Genomic DNA, 20,028 nt, shown 5'->3' with positions numbered 1-20,028 from the left:
GTTCATATTAGTCTCCATGTTTCCAATGTTCTGGACATCTGGACGTCATTCACAGGTAATATATTAACTTTAACAGAGACGCAGCGGGACGGATCATCCTGGAAATGATGGACAGGGAGAGTCTGACTAAAACTAGCTGGAGGTCAGACACATTCTGGGGTTTCTGTCTGTTTATTTCCAAGCCCAAATGAACAACTTCACCTTCAAAAACCAGCCCAGAAAGAGCAACCATTAAATTTGTTAGCAACTTTAAAATAACAAAAAAGCCAACAGCCGCTTATAATAATCAGACTTGGTGACAGAAACTCAAAATAATTCCTGTTTTTCTACCAACAAAATGTACATCTCCCTCTCTGTAAATTACATTGATCTTTGCCAATATAATTGGCAAAGATCAAAAAAGAGATCTCTCCCTCTTTTTATGCACAATAAAAGGTGCATAAAAACAGTTACCAATAAAGGAGAGAAGCCTTGGATTTCACATCAATGGAGCAAACTGTGTTTGTTGTGGCTGCTGGTACCAGAGAGTCTAAGATCCAGTTTACTGGAGGTTCTTCACCGAGGTGTTGGTCAGAGCAACATGAAGTTTGGTTTCAGACTAAATGCTGAAAGGTCAGGAGGTTTCAGCTGGATGGATCAGGAACTGGACCAGAGACTGGACGACCTTCAGAGGGTCTGATGGTTACTGGATGACATCATTAGCAGTGATGTCAGTAACGCATCACATAGGCTGATGTGAAGAACAGAGCAATAAATGTGAAAACAGCCATTAATGAACGAGTCTGTAAAGTTGTACAACTAAACGCCGTTATAATTATTAATATTAAGTGTCAATAATCTGTGCAGCTGAGCTGTGGAGCCACAGGAGGAGCTGCGCTACTCTGAGCGCCGCGTTTCTCTGAGCACCGCGTTTCTCTGTGCGCTGCGCTCTGACAGCAGACAGGGCCGTAACACAGAACCTGGAGGCCGGGGAGGAGGGAACTCTAAAATACTATTTATGGTTTTCCAAATAATGGAATCACAAAAACAGGCACAAATTACTGAAGTTTGTTTGTACTGTTGTAACCAGTAAACAATCTTCAGTTCAACCTTATAAATGGAGACACATTGTTGATGTTATAAAATAACTTACAATTAAGTTTTAGCAAAGATCAATGTAATTTTTACAGCGTTGTTGTTAGCAGCTGCTGAAAGTAACTAAAAAAGTTACTTTTAATGTAACTTAGTTACTTTCCAAATCAAGTAATCAGTAATCTAAGTTACTTTTTCAAGGAGTAATCAGTAATCTGATTAAAGTTACCTTTTAAATGTAACTATTCCATCACTGACTGCCAGTTAGCGGATCTAGATCTGCTGAACGTAGATCTGTTGCTTGTGTCTCCGTTGCCAGGCGATGGAAACCCGGCCAGCCCGACAGTTGGACCGGTCACGGCATGGGACCTGGAGACGAGGACTGCGCTCACATCCACAACGACGGGCGGCTCAACGACCTGCACTGCTCCTCCAGGCTGCGCTACATCTGCCAGAGACACAGCCAGCGCAGCTGAGCCGCCGCCTGCTGCCCCCTGCTGGCCGGGAGCAGAACGAGCCCAACGCTGGTCCTGCTGGTCCTGAGAGACGTCCCAGTTTGACCAGCTTCTCCCTGTTTCCAGTTGGTTCCTGTTCATGTGTCAAATAAAGACGTTTTAATCCAGGCTGAGTCTGGAGCTCCTGTCTCTTCTTACTGGCCTTGGAATAGGCCATTTATCATGTCCCCTGTCTCCTGTGGTGTGTGTGTGTGTTGGGATGACAGTGTGTCCTGCTACTGTGACATCATAATCTGGATTATTTCCATCAGAGCTGTCTGCTGATGAAGCCCCAGTCCTCTGTAGAGCGCCCCCAGCTGGCTGAGTTTCACTCTGAAACAATCAGAGGCTCGATCATCAGCTGAAGAGTTTAGCATCCTGAGGTGAGTGAACCTTCACTGGAACAGACTGAGTGTCTGTGTGGTGAAGCAGGAGATTAAACAAAACTATTATTGGGTCACCGCTGCATTATGTGAGCAGCAGCAACATGTATGTAGTTTATGAAACCAGGTGCATGATGGGAGCTGTAGTCCTCCGGACCTTCATCCTGAAAGCTGCTGGAGAAAGAACTGTAGATCAAGATCTCCATCTTCCTGACAGGAGAACCAGAACTTTCAGGTGATCCATTCATGGAGGAACTGATTCAGTACATGAACCAGTCGGGGTCAGGGTGTGTGTGTGTGTGTGTGTGTGTGGTTGATGGTTCTCCTGCCTCATTCTGAGGGCTGAGCTTTTATCTGGAGAAACGACCAACAGGAAACAGGAAAGGAAAACCCAGCAGAACCAAGGACAGAGAATATTTCTACTTCCTGTCCGTCTTTCCACTATCTTCCCTGCTTCACTCTCCGGTCCCAGGACAGGAGGCGTCGGTACGATCCCCTTCATGACCTTCCCAGAGGTCACCGCTCCTGTTTTCCAGTGTTTCCAGAAACACTGGAATCTGCTAGCTACTAGCTAATCTGCTAGCTACTAGCTAATCTGCTAGCTACTAGCTAATCTGCTAGCTACTAGCTAATCTGCTAGCGTCACTCCAGAGCAGATTTTGTGTTTGATTTGATTTCTGATGGAACTAAAATATCATCAACGTGGAGAAGAAGTTTGATTCTGAATGGAGGAACAGATTCAGCTAGACGGCTACAAATGCACTGTAAAACTGAACCGTTAGAACTGAACCGTTAAAACCGAACTGCAAAACTGAACCGTTAAAACCGAACTGCAAAACTGAACTGTTAAAACTGAACTGTTAAAACCGAACCGTTAGAACTGAACCGTTAGAACTGAACTGTAAAGACGAAGTGAAACACAATCCACTCCAGATGAACTGATTCCCACTCGTGTCAGTCAGTCAGCAGGAAATGAATCGATGGGACCAGAAACCAGAGAAGAAGAAGAACGACTTTAACCCTTTGTGGATCCATTATGGTTTATTTCCTGGTTCCTGATGGAACAAACTAACTTTTACTCACTTGGTAGTTCTGACTTGTTCTTGGACTCCTGTCCCTCTGCCAGGTCTGGACTCGAGTCCTGGACTCGACCGAGCCCAGTTTCAGGTTCTGTTCTCCAGCCCTGCAGACGAGTTCGGATCAAAGAACCAAAATATGGAAGAAAAACAGACCAGAAACCCCAAGATAGACGACAGAGCCTCAGACGGGTCAGAGGTTCTGCTGGGTCAGAGGTTCTGTCGGGTCAGAGGTTCTGTCAGAGCAGGAACCAATCAGACTTGAGGAACAATCAGATGATTTATTGTCAGAACTTCACGTCTCGTTTTCAGAACAACCAGGAAACAGGAAGTCGTGCAAAAAGATTCACTGCAACAGCTGAAGAACAGAGACTGGAGGCTGCAGGCCGGACTGAACAGAACCAGAACCAGAACCAGGATCAGGATCTGGTTCTGGTCCAGACATGCTTCCTTCAGTCTCTGTCTGGCAGCTGGATTTACAAAAGCAACTGGGAGGTAAAGAGGGGCTAGACTTCAGTCAGTGCAAAACACACACACACACCCACACACACATACATACACACACACACACCGACACCCCTACACACACACACACACCCACACACACACACACGCCGACACACAGTTCATGCTGTAATAAATAGAAGCTCTACTCTCTATTATGGGTTTAAATAGAAGAAGCTGTGATTTGTCTGAAAGGTCAAAGGTCAGTACTTCAGAGCAGCGCTAGCAGGAGAGCTAGCAGAGCCGATGGGCTGGATGCGCCCCGCGCTGCGTCTGTCAGGCGCCGTTCCGACGCAGGCGCCGGTCCACAAAGACCAGAACCAGACGGAGCGCTGGGAGTCCTGACCGGCCAGAAGCTGCAGACCATCAGGAGACGCTGAGGGACAGGACGACACGTCTCTGTCCTCCTCCTGTCCCTCTACGTGGTCAGTCCTCTCCGCTCCAGCTCCCTGCTCTGCTTCAGCTCTTTGATCCTGCAGAAACAGCAGTGGCCGTTAGAAGAAGTGACATCTGAGGACAGGTCATGATGTCACTTCCTCTGCCTGACCTGTGTCTGCAGCGCCGCAGGAACCTCATGATCTTCCTGGCCGCCTGGTCCTGCTTCTTGGTCAGGAACGACCCCCTGCTGGACAAACCAGGAACTGGTCAGACAACGAGTCTTTACTCTGACGGAGCAGCAGCAGGACTCGGCTGAGAGACGGCAGGGACTCGGCAGGGACTCTAGTCACACCGTGAGACTTGGAGTCAGACTCTACTGAAACCAAGTCCACGATGTTTGTTAAATTGTAAAATTACCGTATTTTCCGCACTATAAGGCGCACCTAAAAACCTTCAATAAGCCGACAGTGCGCCTTATAACCCACTGCGCCTTTTATATGGACCAATATTGAGCCACAACTGGTCTCGTAACTACGGTAAGCAGCCACCGACTACATTTTCCCCCGTAGAAGAAGAAGCGCGCGGTGCACGCTGGGTTTTGTGTAAAGACCCCAAAATGGCTCCTATTAAGAGACACGCTTACGACACAGAGTTTAAGCTCCAGGCGATCAGTCACGCAGTAAAACACGGGAACAGAGCAGCAGCCAGAGAATTTAACATGAACCAATCAATGGTTATAGTGGAAGTGGATATATATTGTGATTTGATTTACCGTAACAGTATCAGACTGTTTTCTACGTGTTTATTGAATCGAGGAAAAGTTCCCCTCCACTATATGTTACACCTTGCTGTTGTTAAAAGATAAACTGTGTCACCAAAATACCACGTCACTTACTTTACCTCGGGGAAAATAATAAAACAGCTTTTTATTCATTTTGGGAATGAAGGGAGTTTTCAGAACGCTGGTTTGTAATTATTAATAAAGTTTGACTGACCTATCTGACTGTTTTGTTTACATTCCCTTTAGCGCAGCTCCATCTAGTGGATGCATAACGTAACCCCAGCCTCTACTGTAGCGGCTATTCTATGCGCCTTATATATGAAAACAGTTTTAAAATAGGCCATTCATTGAAGGTGAGCCTTATAGTGCGGAAAATACGGTAATTTAGTAAAGACGATAAGATTCAACTGAACGACTTGGTCAGTCATGGACTCGTGTCAACAAGTCACAATGGTTGACTGGTTTGTCAAACGACATCCGAGTCACTACTAGTTAAACCATCGTCTCCGGGTCAGGCCTGTTACCAGGTCCAGTCGTTGGGTCCCAGCTGGTCTCTCCCCTCTCTGCACCGCCTAGCGTTAGCCCGGACGCCCCGCCCCTGGCCGCCGCCGTACCTGCTCTTGGGGTTGAGCGCGGCGCCCCCTCGTGGCGCCTGCTTCAGCCTCTCGTACTCCTTGTAGCTGCGGTAGTACTGCTGGATCAGCACGGCGGCCCGCCGGCTCTGCTGGAACCGCTTCTGCTCGTAGTACGACCGGAACTTGGACTGGATCAAGATGGCCGCCTGGGTCATCTTCTTGTAGAGCGCGTACTGCAGGGGGCGGAGTCACAGGGTCAGGTAAGGCCTGAACCTGGTTCTGATGAACAAACATCTGAGACCCGGCCCAGCTGCACGCATCACACACACACAAACACACACTGACTACACACTGACTACACACCACTACAGCTACTGACAGCTGGTTACCTTCAGAGCTATCCATGTTAGCTAACCAGAGAGAGAGACAGCAGGTTAGTGACGTTAGTGGAGGACACACACACACACACACACACACACACACACACACACACACACACACGGCTCAGGTAAACATGAACTGTATGACTGTATATGTCAGTGGTTAAGTCAGTTTTCCTGAGTGTTTTCTCTGCAGGTTTCCCCCATTGTATTATAAGCCTGGCAGCCCACCAGGCTTTACACAGTTTCTGTTTCATTAAAAACTCAACAGACAGAAATGTTAGAGCTGCTAAAGCCACATTAGCATTGAATTAAATCTCAGTTTGTTGCTCATCTCTGCTCAGTGCAGCAGATTGAACTCATCCTGCAGGGCCGGTCCAAGGCTGCATGAGGCCTGGGGCAGAATCTGACCTAGGGGCCCCTCTTGCTGCTAAAACCATCAGCACCTCTAACAGCTTCTGGGTTGGATTTAATCTGGGAGAGAGAGAGTAGATTAACTGGCCAAACCAAAAACAATCAGTTATAATTACAGTTTACTAATCTGTATTTGTGAACAAACAGCTCAAAGTCAAAGATTAGATTCACAGCATCTAATCTATGGTAGATTGTTTTGTTGCTATGGTAACAAAACAATCTGTGAATATTGTTCTTTGAACTTTTACAAAGTAAACTTGCCAGCTCCTTTAACGCCACTGATCATCTGAATAAATAAATGTTACATTAATGTTTTTGTGTTAAAATATTATCATTGTGGCCCCTGAAGCCCTGGGGGCCCGATGGAGCCGCTGACTTACTTTGGATTAAACAGAAGTGAAGATAATCGATATTCATTTTAATTGGATTTTTTGATTTGCTGTTTTTAAAACTGGCTGCGTGTTTAGATAGTTTCACTGGAGATGGTTTCAATGACCCAGTAATATTTTTAGATTTCTTGTCTACTTAACATCTTTAATACAAAAACATGGCGGACCGCCAGGCTGAGCAGGTTTACTGGAGGAAACCCTGCTGTGTGTGTGTGTGTGTGTGTTTCTGAATAGAAAGCACCTTGATGTTTTATATTTTGTCTTATTTTCTGACTGAACTGATTCATTGCTGATCAGTTTTTCCTATAATCTGGTTGAGATCATTAAATGCTGAACATTTTGTCTTTTTTAAATAAGATAAGATCAGATTTATTGTCATTGTCATCAACAGATTACAGATTGAGATTTGCTCGACTCGAGTTAAGATGCAGGTTATGTGTATATACATAATATACAAAGATAAAGAAATAAATAGTACAAAATGAGAAATAAATAGACATCAGAAGATGGTTGCAGCGCCTGGAGGTGTCGCAACAGAATTTACATTTTTAACAAAGTGGTGTCAAGAGCAGAAGTTCTTATGCCTTTGAATTTAGTGCCACTTTTTTTTTTTTTTTTAAGATAAGATAAGATTTATTTGTTAAATAAAGTTTATTGAAAGCACACCTGTTTGTACTTCCTGTAGCACCTCTGGATGACGGCGGCCGCCATGTCCTGCTGCTCCTTTAACCTTCGACCCTGCACACACACAGAGGAGTAATGCGTCCATCAAGCCAGCAGGGGGCAGTGCGTCCTGCTCAGGCCGTCGCCATGGTTACCTTGTATCGGCGGAAGGCGTTCTGGATGATGCGGGCGGCCTCGTACAGCTCCCTCTGCTCGCCGTCTGTCAGCGTCAGCAGAGCGAAGTCTCTCTCCATCTTCCCATTGGCCGACGCGTTCAGGAACTCCGCCCACGCCGCGGACGATGGGGGGCGGAGCCTCTGAAGAGCCAGAGCGCTGAGCGGCGAGGGGGGGCAGACCCGCCTGCAGCAGAAACACAGAGCTGTTGGTTCTGGTTCTGGTTCTGGTTTCGGTCCAGCTCCGTCAGGCTCACCTGGGCGGGGACTGGCTGTCCACCGTCTCCAGGTAAGTGGCCAACCATGTGTCCTGGATGGCCGGGTTGTCCCGCCTTTCTCTGAGCGGAGACTCCGCCCCCAGGGGGAAATCCTCTTGTTTGATTCGCTCCGGCGTCGCCTCGATGATCTGCTCCGCCAGCGTCGCCATGTCCACCTGCTGGGCGCAGAGGCTCCGTTAGACCAGCCCGGTCGCCATGACAACCTGCACCTGGAGCTCCAGCCTACCTGCAGCACCTCGTCCTCCAGGTACTCCTCCTCTCCTTCGTTCTCGGCGTTCTCGCCGTACCGCAGCAGCTGCTCCTCCAGCAGCGCCCGCCGCCCGGCGCTCTGAGGGGGCGTGTCTGTGGGCGGGGCGTTGTTGTAGTCCATCAGGTCTCTGGAGCCGCTGGCGGTTAAACCTGGGAGAGAGGTCAGAGGTCAGAGCTTTCACCTTTATTAGCTGGCACCTAAAAATGTCTTTATTGACATTTTAGATTCTATCATCTATGTATAAAACCAGTAAAGACATCCCATAATAACCTGCATGAAGACAATAAACCTGTGAGACTGAGAACAACATGGAGGACGATCATCCTGTTGGGTCATCAGCCAAGGAGCAAAGGTCACGGTGAGGTCAGATGGACAGAAGACAACAGCTTGGTGTCTCCACTCAGAACGGCTGGGATTAGCCCCTGCTAGCCTCCCAGGCTAGCTTAGCCCTGAGTTAGCCTCAGAAGCTAGCACCCTGTTAGCCTCCCAGGCTAGCCTAGCCCTGAGTTAGCCTCACAAGCTAGCACCCTGTTAGCCTCCCAGGCTAGCCTAGCCCTGAGTTAGCCTCACAAGCTAGCAACCTGTTAGCCTCCCAGGCTAGCCTAGCCCTGAGTTAGCCTGTGTTTAATTTCATTTTTCAATGAACAGAACCAGACTGAACCAGACTGGGCCAGTCATTGTCACTCTGCGCTCTGACTGGGAATCGGTGAGGAGGCGCCGTTACCTGGGTTACCTGTGCTGACGGTCCGGTTAGGCTCCTCCGAGGGAACAGTGGACTGTGTGAAGGACGGAGACGGAGGAGAGACGGGCAGTGAGGAAGAGGAGAGCGATGATGGAGACGAGGGGGAGGTGTCCATGGGGGCGGGGCCACTGGAGTAGGCGGAGCTGGGGGACGGCGAGGACGGGTCGCTGGGTGAGGGGAGACTGCTGGAGGAGCTGAGACCTGGAGGAGACAGGAGACTCTTACAGCCAATCAGAGAGCCAGATGAGGTCAGGTGACAGCAGGAGGTGGGGTTACCTGTGTCCAGGCTGGTGGACAGAGGGGACGGCGGCGGGCCGTCCCTGGTGGCCGCCTGAGCGTGCAGCGTGTGCAGCTCCTCCAGCGCGGTGGCGAGGCGGGTGTGGCCGCGGGAGCGCGCCACGGCGAGCGGCAGGCGGCCCAGCGAGTCGGGGATCCCCAGCGCCAGGCCGTTCCAGCTGTACAGCAGCTCTGCTGCCCTCTGGTGGCCCAGAGCGCACGCCCACATCTGGAACGCACAGGGCGCCCGTCACCACGGCAACGCCGCCACAGCAACCGGCAGTCAGGCGGGGGCTTACCAGCGGCGTGCAGGAGAAGTGGTCGACGTTCAAGGGGTCCACTTCCTGTTCCAGGTCCAGACTGTCGCTGCTCATCGCCCTGCAGGAAGTGACATCGGCCTGAGACAGGACATGACGTCATCATGAGGGCGGAGCCAGGACGGCCTCCTGCCTTACCTCCAGTGGATCAGGGTGTGGATCAGGTGGGTGTAGCCCTGGGCAGCCGCCAGGTGCAGCAACGTCATGCCACGGTGACCTGGCGGGTGATGAAGACTCTCTCCTCTTCCTCCCCAACACGCTCCTCTCATCATCCGCTCACACACACCAACGATCCTCCTCTCAAACCACTGGGAACACTGGGAGGGACAGAGACCAGTCACCGGCGTGACCGACTAACCCGTCCTGTCAGACGCCGACGGAGGAACTTCCTGGCATCAGGCGGATAAAATGGCGACTGCCATCGTTCCAGGTCACCTGACCTGCTTGCCCCGCCCCCGGCGTGACGCAGTCTGTCCAGCGGAGCCGAGTCAGAGAGTCATTTCAGGACCAGGTGACGGTTCAGTCGTCCTCTAAACACCTGGCCAGGGTTTCCCCCAGTGTATCATAAGCCTGGCAGCCCGTCATGCTTTACTAGCCCCCCGCCAGGCTAAGCGTTGCTTTGTTTTTTAAAGAAAAATTAATAATTGAAAAAAAAAGAATTGCCTTTTTTTTAGTTTAAACCCGGATTGCAAGTCTCTCTGTTGCTCAGAGCGTTTCACTGACGGAGCAAATTTATTCCTAACAGATACGTTTATATTTCATGCATTTAAAGCTGGGAGAGCCACCAATCACACAGCTGCTGCCTCTGTGTTGCTGCTGCTTTATCTTTAAGTTTACCCTAACCCTAACCCGCCTCCTTCCACTCAGACTGGACACAAGATGACCTGTATGGATATTTACATCAACCCTCTGTGAGGAATCATGATTCTTTGGAGAAATCCACATCAAGGTCGGAGTTTAAACTCATTAGCTCTGGTTGCACAGCTCTCACTTTCAGAGGTATATGTTGAGGGAGACAGATTTACCTTTGTGAACAACTTATACACGGTGTTTATACGCTGCCCAGCGTGTGGCGCTGTCTTCCCTGTAAAGTTCATGTCTGTGTTCTGGTTGGTCAGAGCGTTAGCGGCTAATGAACCAGCGCTAACCTCATCATGCAGGTTCAGCCGGTGAGGAGCTTCACGCTGGTTTTATATTATTTTATTATTATTTTTAGGATAATTTTTCCAGTTACATGAAGAATCAAACCATATGAAATGTTTTGTCCACTTAGTCAGTCAGAGTTAATGAGTCCAGAGGTCTGAGAAACTCGTCCCATAAACTGAACCAACCAAAACAGTTTCTGTGGCTCTTATTAAAACTCAGAAATGTTAGAGCTGCTAAAGCCACATTAGCAGCATTGAATTAAATCTCAGTTTGTTGCTCATCTCTGCATCAGTGCAGCAGATTGAACTCATCCTGCAGGGCCGGTCCAAGGCTGCATGAGGCCTGGGGCAGAATCTGACCTAGGGGCCCCTCTTGCTGCTAAAACCATCAGCACCTCTAACAGCTATTAGCATTTATGGGCCCCTGAAGCCCTGGGGGGCCTTATGGAGCCACTGACTTAATTTGGATTAAACAGAAGCACAAATACATGATATTCATTTTAATTTGATTTTTTGATTTTCTGTTTTTAAGAATAAAAATTGTTTCACTGCCGAAGTTTCCCAGTAACATTTAATTACCCAGTAATATTGTCTTTTCCTGACCTTAAGTTGACATCATGAAACGAAACGCATTGGACCGCCTCGGCGCCACCGGGCTGAGCTGGCCCTCGGTAGGAAACCCTGTGGCTGGTTCTGAAGGTTCTGACCCGCAGCCTGAGGACTGACGTTAGCACTGAGCTGGTTCCAGATTTAGCTGCTTTAAAAGGATTATTTCTGCTTTCCAGGAACCAGAGAGTTTCCTCTGGTCCGTCTCTGGCCTGGTTCTGGCCTGGTTCTGCTCAGAGTCAGAGTTCTGCCAGCCGGGTCCGGTCTGGGTCAGAACCTTCAGAGGAAACCCTCTGAGGACCAGCAGTACTTGTTTTGGTCCAGGTCCAACTCCTCTCCGTCTCACTGCGGCTATTTTAACTCCTGGACTCCATCCGACAAAATCCCATGACATCAGCCAGAGGGGGCGGAGCCACAGCCGGGCCAGAACTGGGCCAGAACCACAGAACCAGAACCAGCAGCCGGGCCAGAACCGGGCCAGAGCCACAGAACCAGAACCTCGGAACCTGCAGCAGGTCGGATTGAACCTGCTGTCTGGACGTTCAGACAGGAACCACAGAGTAAACTGGACCGGACCTACCTGCTGCTGGTCGTCAGGTAGAGGAGGGGGCGTGGCCAGCTGGTTCCCACTCTGCTGCTGCTGATGATGATGATGATGGCCATCCCGAGCCGCCATCTCCGCCATCCGGCGCTCCATCTGCTCCAGCCGCTCCAGGATGGACATCCTGAACTGGTTGTCTGCAGGTGGAGAGAGCAGGTGCGTGACGCTGAGGCTCCGCCCACTAAAGCTCCGCCCACTAAAGCTGCGCCCACCGAGGCTCCTCCAGCAGCAGCTCCGTCTCCTTCGCTGCGCTGCTGAAACTGAACACGCTTACAGCAGGGCAGCCCCAAGCTCCTCCTACACTACCCACAATGCACCAGGAGCAGCAGGAGGCCGACAGGTGATCAGAACGTGGATCAAAGATCAACCAATCAGCTGCTTGGATCTCAGCCAGAGCCAATCAGCAGCAGGCAGCCGTCAACGGCTCTGACCAGCAGCGATCAGTGTAAAGAGGGTCACACACACACACGCACACACACACACACCATACACACTCTCTCATAACATACACACTCATAACACACACTCTGTCTCAGATGGAAACTATCTGACTGACTTCGATCGCCCGCCGCCTGGCTCTCTCTCTATTCAGGAAATAAAAGCAGAGGCCAAATATAGACTGATCCAGTGTGGCCTGCAGCGCGCGCACACACACACACACACACCCCCACACACACACCCACCCACCCACCCACACACACACACACACACCCACGCACACACACACACCCACACACACACACAGGGGACTCCCTGCTAGCAGCTGCTCTGATCCCTCCAGGGCAGAAATAAAACCACAGCTGGTTCTGTTGGGCCGGCTGCGGTTCTGGTTCTGAGTCCAGATAAAACCAGCTGACAGGTGAAGCTGCTCCTCTTCCTCCTGATGAAGAGGATGAGGAAGAGCAGCAGAACCACTAAACCGTAAGCATCAACTGACTGGGACCAGTGAAGCAGGCTGATGGTCGTCATGGTGACCAGCCGATCCTGAAGACCCAAACCCAGCAGGGAGAGGCTGAGATCCTGAGAGGATCATCTGGTCCAGAACCGCTTCAACCAGCCTGGAGAATACTCAGATTACTGAACTCACTCAGGTTGCTATGGTAACTCCACGTCTATCGGTCTGAAGGAAACACGGCTGCTTCTACCAAACACGGAGCATCAATCAGAACCAAACCAGAACCCAACCAGAACCTGCTCCTGCACCAGCGGCGCCTCCTGCAGGTCAGTGTTGGCACGAGCAGAGGAGGAAGAGGAGGGTGAGGAAGAGCAGGTACTGACCGTCCAATGAGAGCCAGTCCAGCTGGGAACTGGGCAGAGAGCTGGCGTTCCTCGCTCTGTACTCGAACAGAACCGACGACGACACCGACCCGCCGGACTCCAGAACCTGCAGACACACCAGGCCGGCCTCATGGGCTGAAACACAGGAGAGACAGACGGGTCCATCAGAACCCAGAGACAGACGGGTCCATCAGAACCCAGAGACACACGGGTCCATCAGAACCCAGGGACAGACGGGTCCATCACAACCCAGAGACACACGGGTCCATCAGAACCCAGGGACAGACGGGTCCATCAGAACCCAGAGACAGACGGGTCCATCAGAACCTCCACAGGATGGACAAGAATCCGGGCTTCATCCAGATGATTCAAAGATCATCATCATCCAGGAGGTTCCGACAGTCTGGACCCGCCAACCCAACCCCGACCCCTATAGAACCGGACCGACCCATGCAGGACCGGCTCCTGTAGAACCAGCCCCTGTAGAACCGGACCGGCCCGTTAGCGGTCAGTACCTGGGCAGTAGCAGCGCAGAACCCCGGTCTGGATGAGGGAAGCGGGGACGGCGCTCTGATCGAACACGCAGGAGTACCGACCCGACGGCTCGCTCCACGGCCCGGTGATCAGAACCTTCACTCCGCCCTGCAGAGAGAACAGCAGCTGGGACCGGAACCAGAACCGTTTGGACCAGTCGCCCAGTGCGGGACGCTCACCTCTGGGTAGGACCACTCTGGGGAGAAGTCTGTGATGGCGGCCAGGCGGGCGGCGGCGGGCAGCGGCTGGGGGAACGGCAGGAAGGAGGAGGACGGCGACGGCTGCGGCGGAACCACGTAGCGGACGCCGGTGGGGAACGCGGCCGGAGCCGGGGGGGCCGCGGTGGGGCCCGGCTCCTCGGTGATGAGGTCAGAGATCAGGTCGGGGAACTGGCTGTCGAAGGAGATGTCCAGCTCCTCAGGCTCCGCCTCCTCCTGGCTGTCCATGCAGGCGTCCTCGGAGTCGTAGCGCCGCCTCCTCTCCTCCTTCACCTGGGCCGTTGCTAGGGAGGCCGTCTCCATGGCAACAGCTGCCGGCAGCTCCATGGGCTGATGGAAACTCTCAGCAGGGGGCGGAGCTTCAGGTCCGGGCAGCCGATTGGACGACGGCAGGACCATTGGCTGCTGCCCTTCAGGCGGTGCTGGAATCTGATTGGTGGGCCGGGACGGTTCGCCTGACCCGTCATGGCAGGCCAGCAGGAGGGGGGCGGAGCCGCTGTCTGGGTGTTGCCTAGGAGACGGGCTGGAGGGGGCGTGGCTTGTCTGAACGGAAGGAGTCAGAGAGACGGGTGAGAGGAAGGATACGGCCTCAGGAAGTAGTCCCAGTGGAACCCGGCTCACCTGAAGCAGGACCAGCTTGGTGGGCGGGGCTCTGCCTTCATCATCATCATCATCAGTTTCTTCCAGCTCCTCTTCCTCAGAGTGGGACTCCTCCTTCACCCCGTCACACTCCCCCAGCGCGCCCAGCTCCAGGCAGAGCGGCAGGACGGGCGGCGCCACGGAGGAGGTGGGAGAGAGGGAGAGGGCAAGCGAGGGGGGGGGGCCCGACAAGGGAGGAGAAGTGGAGGAGGAGGGGGAGGTGGACAAGGAGGAGAGGGAGGAGGGGGGGGAGACCGAGGAGGCCGGGGTGGAGGTGGTGGGGGACAGGGAGAGAGAGAGGGACGGGTGAGGGAGGGGGGAGGAGGTCCGGATGGAGGGGGAGCACATGGGGGGGGGGCCCCCATAGGTCTCACCCTGTTTGGGGGAGTTCAGGAAGGAGTCGGGGTCAAAGGCCGGGGAAGGGGTGGGGGAGGCGGGAAGGAATGGGGAGACGGAGGGGAGGCGGCAGGGGGGGGGGGAGACTGGTGGGAGGAGGAGGGGGTGAGGAGGAGCCCCCCGATGACTGGGGAGGGCAGGAGGGTGAGGGAGAGGGTGGTCTGGATGGGGGCGGGGGCAGTGGGGGAGGGCGGGGAGGGAGAGGGGGGTTTACCAGGAGGGGGAGGAAGGGGGGGGGAGAGCAGCAGCGACCCGAAGCTCCTCCTCGACCCCGCCTCCTCTGGCGGAGCGCCCCCGCCCTCCCTCCCCCCTGGTAGGGTAGCGGCTGTCGCCATGACAATGACCGCGTTCTGAGGCAGCGCCACGGCGGCCAAGTTGCTGTGGCGGTCGTGGTAGAAACCGTTGCCTTGGTTACGAACAGCGATGGCGGCCTTGTGCGTTCGGGGCGGCGATGAGCCTGAACTGTGGAGCAGAAGACGAATTTAAAACGGTTCAGACAGGATGTTACGTCCATTCCTCCATCGTAGCTACAGAGCTACGGCTACAGAGCTACGCTACAGAACTACGGCTACAGAGCTACGCTACAGAACTACGGCTACAGAGCTACGCTACAGAGCTACGCTACAGAACTACGGCTACAGAGCTACGCTACAGAACTACGGCTACAGAGCTACGCTACAGAACTACGGCTACAGAGCTACGGCCACAGAGCTAGGCTACAGATTTACGCTACAGAGCTACGGCTACAGAGCTACAGCTACAGAGCTACGCTACAGCTCTAAACTACAGAGCTAGGCTACAGAGCTACGCTACAGCTCTAAACTACAGAGCTACGCTACAGAGCTAGGCTACAGCTCTAAACTACAGAGCTAGGCTACAGAGCTATGCTACAGTTTCCATGGTGAGTCTCCAGCCCACAGCTTGGTTCATCTCAGACCTCGTCTATTAGACCAGCGGTTCCCAAAGTGAAGGTCTGGAGCCCTGTGGGGGTCAGGAGGCACCAAGTGGGGTCACAAAATGAAGCCTTACGTGGATGAAGGGCTGGAGGAAGACGCGGGGCTCTGAGGCTGCAGCTGAGGCATCTTGCTCTCTCCTCCTCCTCCTCTCCCTGACTCTCCTGGTTCTGAGGACGGAGGGGAGGCGGTGGGTCCAGAGGAGGACGGCGGCAGCTTGGGGGAGATGATCCGATGCTTGGTGCTGTTGCAGCGGTGGGGAATGTTCACTCCTGGTGACACTGTGGACATGAAGAGATGGGTGGCGGTCAGAGTGACGTCAGAGTGATGTCAGAGTGATGTCATGGAACCTCCTACCTTGGTTGGTGCTGCAGAGGCAGGCGTGTGTACGGGGCTGTGGTTTGGTTCTCTGCCGGTCCAGGATGTGCTGCACCAGTTCTTCAATGCTGAATTCCCCAGAACCCATGGAGCACTTGATGCTGTGGACTGAAACAAAGAGAGGAAGGGTTAACTCCAGCCAGAACCCGGGTCGGACCGGCCGGTCTGCTCGGCGCCGTACACATGGGCTTCAGCTGGCCCAGAAGGTCGTCCCGGCTCCACCTCAGGGTGTCGTGGCGGTCCGACACCGTGCACAGCAAAGGACTGCATCTCCCAGAATCCTCTGGCGACGGCACGTTCAGGTAGTGGACCAGCACGATGTCTGGGTTCTGCAGGGAAACACAGCAGGTCCCAGCTCTGATGATCAAAGATATGCGCTTCAACAGGCTGCATGGTTCTGATCCAGTCCACAGAGCGGGTCAGATTACATCTCAAACAGTATTACTATCAAGAAAACGTTACATCAAGGGTCGACCCTCAGGAGGTCGGCCCTCTCAGGAGGTCGGCCCCCTCAGGAGGTCGGCCCCCTCAGGAGGTCGGCCCTCTCAGGAGGTCGGCCCCCTCAGGAGGTCGGCCCTCAGGAGGTCGGCCCCCTCAGGAGGTCAGCCCTCAGGAGGTCGGCCCCCTCAGGAGGTCGGCCCCCTCTGGGTTTGACCCTGAGACGGTCCGAGCCGGTACTGTGTGTGTTTCTGACCTGCAGCAGCCAGTAGCATCGTCTGTGGAATGTTGGCACGATGGAGGAATGGACGTAGCAGCCATAGAGGCACTGGAACAGCAGAGAGACACTGGTTGACCTCCAGCACCCTGTCTGAACCGTCCTGTGTGTGACTCAACATGACCTGCAGGGGGCACTGCCTACCTCCAAGCCCTGGACCTTCAGCTTCATGTGGTCCTCTCTTGTCGTCTTCCCATCCTTCCTTTTCTTCCAGCAGTAGCCATCCTTCCTGTACTTCACCTTCTTCCTGTTGTAGAGGATGATGCTGCCGTTCTTCGGCCTGAAACACCCAAACATGACAGGTGAGACCGTGACGCCCTGCGCGCCGTCTGGCAGGCGTTTCTCCAGGACTGTACCTGGTCTTCAGGGAGCAGCAGAGCCACTCGTCGTGTCTGTCGAAGGATATCAGGTAGGAGGCGATCTCCTGCAGACCAACACAGGAACAGTTCTTTAAAGAACCGACACAGGAACGGCTCTTTAAAGAACCGACACAGGAACGGCTCTTTAAAGAACCGACACAGGAACAGTTATTAAAGAACCGACACAGGAACAATTCTTTAAAGAACCGACACAGGAACGGTTCTTTAAAGAACCGACACAGGAACGGCTCTTTAAAGAACCGACACAGGAACAATTCTTTAAAGAACCGACACAGGAACAGTTCTTTAAAGAACCGACACAGGAACGGCTCTTTAAAGAACCGACACAGGGACGGCTCTTTCAAAGAACCGACACAGGAACGGCTCTTTAAAGAACCGACACAGGAACGGCTCTTTCAAAGAACCGACACAGGGACGGCTCTTTAAAGAACCGACACAGGGACGGCTCTTTAAAGAACCGACACAGGGACGGCTCTTTCAAAGAACCGACACAGGAACGGCTCTTTCAAAGAACCGACACAGGGACGGCTCTTTAAAGAACCGACACAGGAACGGCTCTTTAAAGAACCGACACAGGAACGGCTCTTTAAAGAACCGACACAGGGACGGCTCTTTAAAGAACCGACACAGGAACAGGTTCAGGCTCTCAGTGGGAAAAATGAATTTATTTAAAGGCTTTGACAGATAAATATAAACACATGAGGCGTTTTACCCAAAATAATCTAAGAATAAATCTGTGATGTTTCTACTTTCCTGTTTCCAACCTGATTGATGAAGTCACTAAAAGGACCAAAATGGATCAGAACATCCGGTCAGAACCCGCTCCCCTCACCTCGTTAGTGTTCCACCTCAGACGCTCGTTAGGCAGGCAGGCCGAGCGGGGCAGACACTCCAGCAGCTTGTTGGGAACAAACACCTTCCTCTGGCCTTTATTCTCTGCTGACAACACAGACGGTGACGGGTCAGAACAGAACCCGGGTCAGAACAGGATCACCACTGACTAACATAACATAAAATCCTGGAGGTATTTACCTGTAATTATTATGAGAAAATCATTGTTAATGTGATGTTTTCATCAGTCAGCGTCAGTCAGGGTCAGTCAGGGTCACAGCTACAGTTATTACTGAACAGTGTTTGTTGGTATGAGGTCAAAGACACCCTGAACAGAGAGCTTCATCCATCCATCATCCATCCATCCATCCATTTATCCATCCATCCATCCATCCATCCATCCATCCAGTCCCAGAGGCACCAAGTCCAACCAGTCGCCAAGCACCATCATCTCCTCCGTGTCTAGATGAGCCTCTGCTGCACCACCTGAACAGAATAATTAGGTCATCAGCAGAACTCTGGAGGATTTATCTACCCAATAAGGAGGCAATAAAGCCATTTGATTCCTGTGTTTTCTACCTGTGGCACATCTAGACACGGCAGGACAGCGACTGGAGGACTGGAGTTGGACACCCCTGGTCTAAATGATCTCGGATCAGAAGGAGTCACAGTTCCTCCAGAAGGTTCTGGTTCTGTCCAGAGGTTCTCTGAACACCTCCAGGAACCAGGATGTGGTTCATCCAGACCAACCAGAAGACTGAAGACGAGGTAAGAACCACCTTCAGTCAGTATGATGTCAGTCTTATATGCTGACATCATCTCCTCTGACATCACCTCAGGATTAAGAGGTGTGGGCCCCACAGTGGCCCAGGAGGCCGAGGACACGCCGGGCCTTCTGGACAGAACCGACTGACTGAGCCCAGGTTCATCAGGCCGGAGACAGGCTGAGCAGAACCTCCAGCCTGTCTCCCATCCAAGGCGCACAGCTGAAACACCTTCGGTGACGCTGTTGAAAACATGCAGTTTCCATGGCAACAAGTAGGTAAGAGCAGCCTGGCTCTTACCTGCAGGTGGATGGCACTGACCTGTCTCCGTGGAAACCATCTCCTTGTTGCTCATGGCGACGGGTCTCACAGGATGGACGTCCACGTGCCGTGTCCCGCTGAGGACAGAGAGAAACAGAGAGCCGTTCAGTACCCCGATCAGCTGCGCGCGCACACACACACACACACTTCCTTCAGTGGAGCCCAGTTGCCTAGCAACAGCCAAATTTGGATCCACTTTACATGAAAAGTGTTTGAATGACACTGTACATCGTTGTGTGTGTGTGTGTGTGTGTGTTCAGACTTATATAACATGTTGAAACAGTGAACACACACCTCACCGCATCACACCTGGATCGGAACCGGTTCGAAACGTGTTTATATTGAAACACATGAATGTTGAATGCGACTTATTAAATGAGACTCTTTTAATAATTATATAACAATAGTGATTAAATCAGCCTAATCGGTCCATTCTCCCACACGGAACCAGAACCTCCTCCAGGAGGCCGCTGGAAGGCCACGGACTCTCCTAGCTGCGGTTGCCGCCTCTCGGCGCTTCTCCCCGGTTCTGTTCGGAGCTAACGGCGGGAAGCTGCTCAGCTCCGCAGCGTTGACTTACAGGCTGAACGAAGCAGTGACAGCTATGAACCCCGACCAGAACCGAACCCTGCCGCTGTCGGGCTGTAGGCAGCAGGAAGGTACCGGTGATATTCTGGAGTATAACAGCGGTGGATCAACACCTGTAGCAGCCGAGCTGCAGGGCTGGAGCTCCGGGTGAGACAGCTCCGCCCGCAGCCAGCCCTCCGCCCGCTGCCGCTGCTGACACACCGGAAAATAAACCGGCAGGAACCGAACCTACAGAACCGAGTCCGGAGCAGCTCACAAATAAAACGCCAGTTAAAGCTCATTTACCTTCCGCCTTCAGCTCAGCCGCCATGTTCGATGTCTATGACGTCACTGCGTAGCAACGGAGAAGGGCGGGGCTACAACGGAGGATGATGGATCTGATCCAGAGGAAGGTGTATGGGGGAACTTTACTGCCATAATTCGAGAGAACACATTTTCAGTTTGAAAGCAGGACTTCGTGTCTTTGTTCTCAAAACTTGTAATGTATTTAAATCTGATCATTTTCCATGATGTGATATAAATCAGATAAATTATATT

General features: G+C 52.5%; 1 protein-coding gene across 1 annotated transcript; it reads right to left on the bottom strand.

Annotated features, from left to right (window-relative positions):
• Positions 1–3,285: 3,285 nt before the first annotated feature.
• LOC116734007 (calmodulin-binding transcription activator 2-like) lies at positions 3,286–19,995 on the bottom strand. The gene is given in 28 exon segments (XM_032585078.1): positions 3,286–4,001; positions 4,076–4,150; positions 5,302–5,364; positions 5,367–5,495; positions 5,652–5,672; positions 7,112–7,183; positions 7,264–7,468; positions 7,539–7,717; positions 7,786–7,958; positions 8,534–8,752; positions 8,828–9,056; positions 9,127–9,205; positions 9,283–9,461; positions 11,476–11,633; positions 12,775–12,909; positions 13,290–13,416; positions 13,488–14,069; positions 14,148–14,663; positions 14,666–15,023; positions 15,591–15,795; positions 15,872–16,000; positions 16,074–16,221; positions 16,587–16,658; positions 16,752–16,887; positions 16,964–17,031; positions 17,820–17,926; positions 18,883–18,980; positions 19,777–19,995. Coding segments are annotated over 27 exon segments (4,689 nt in total). The 5' UTR covers positions 18,938–18,980; positions 19,777–19,995; the 3' UTR covers positions 3,286–3,731.
• Positions 19,996–20,028: the final 33 nt, after the last annotated feature.

The sequence above is a fragment of the Xiphophorus hellerii genome, chromosome 15 (genome assembly GCF_003331165.1).
Source record: "Xiphophorus hellerii strain 12219 chromosome 15, Xiphophorus_hellerii-4.1, whole genome shotgun sequence".
In the NCBI taxonomy this organism is placed as follows: Eukaryota; Metazoa; Chordata; class Actinopteri; order Cyprinodontiformes; family Poeciliidae; genus Xiphophorus; species Xiphophorus hellerii.
Note: the sequence above shows the minus strand (reverse complement) of the source record. Positions and strands in the feature narration are given on the sequence as shown.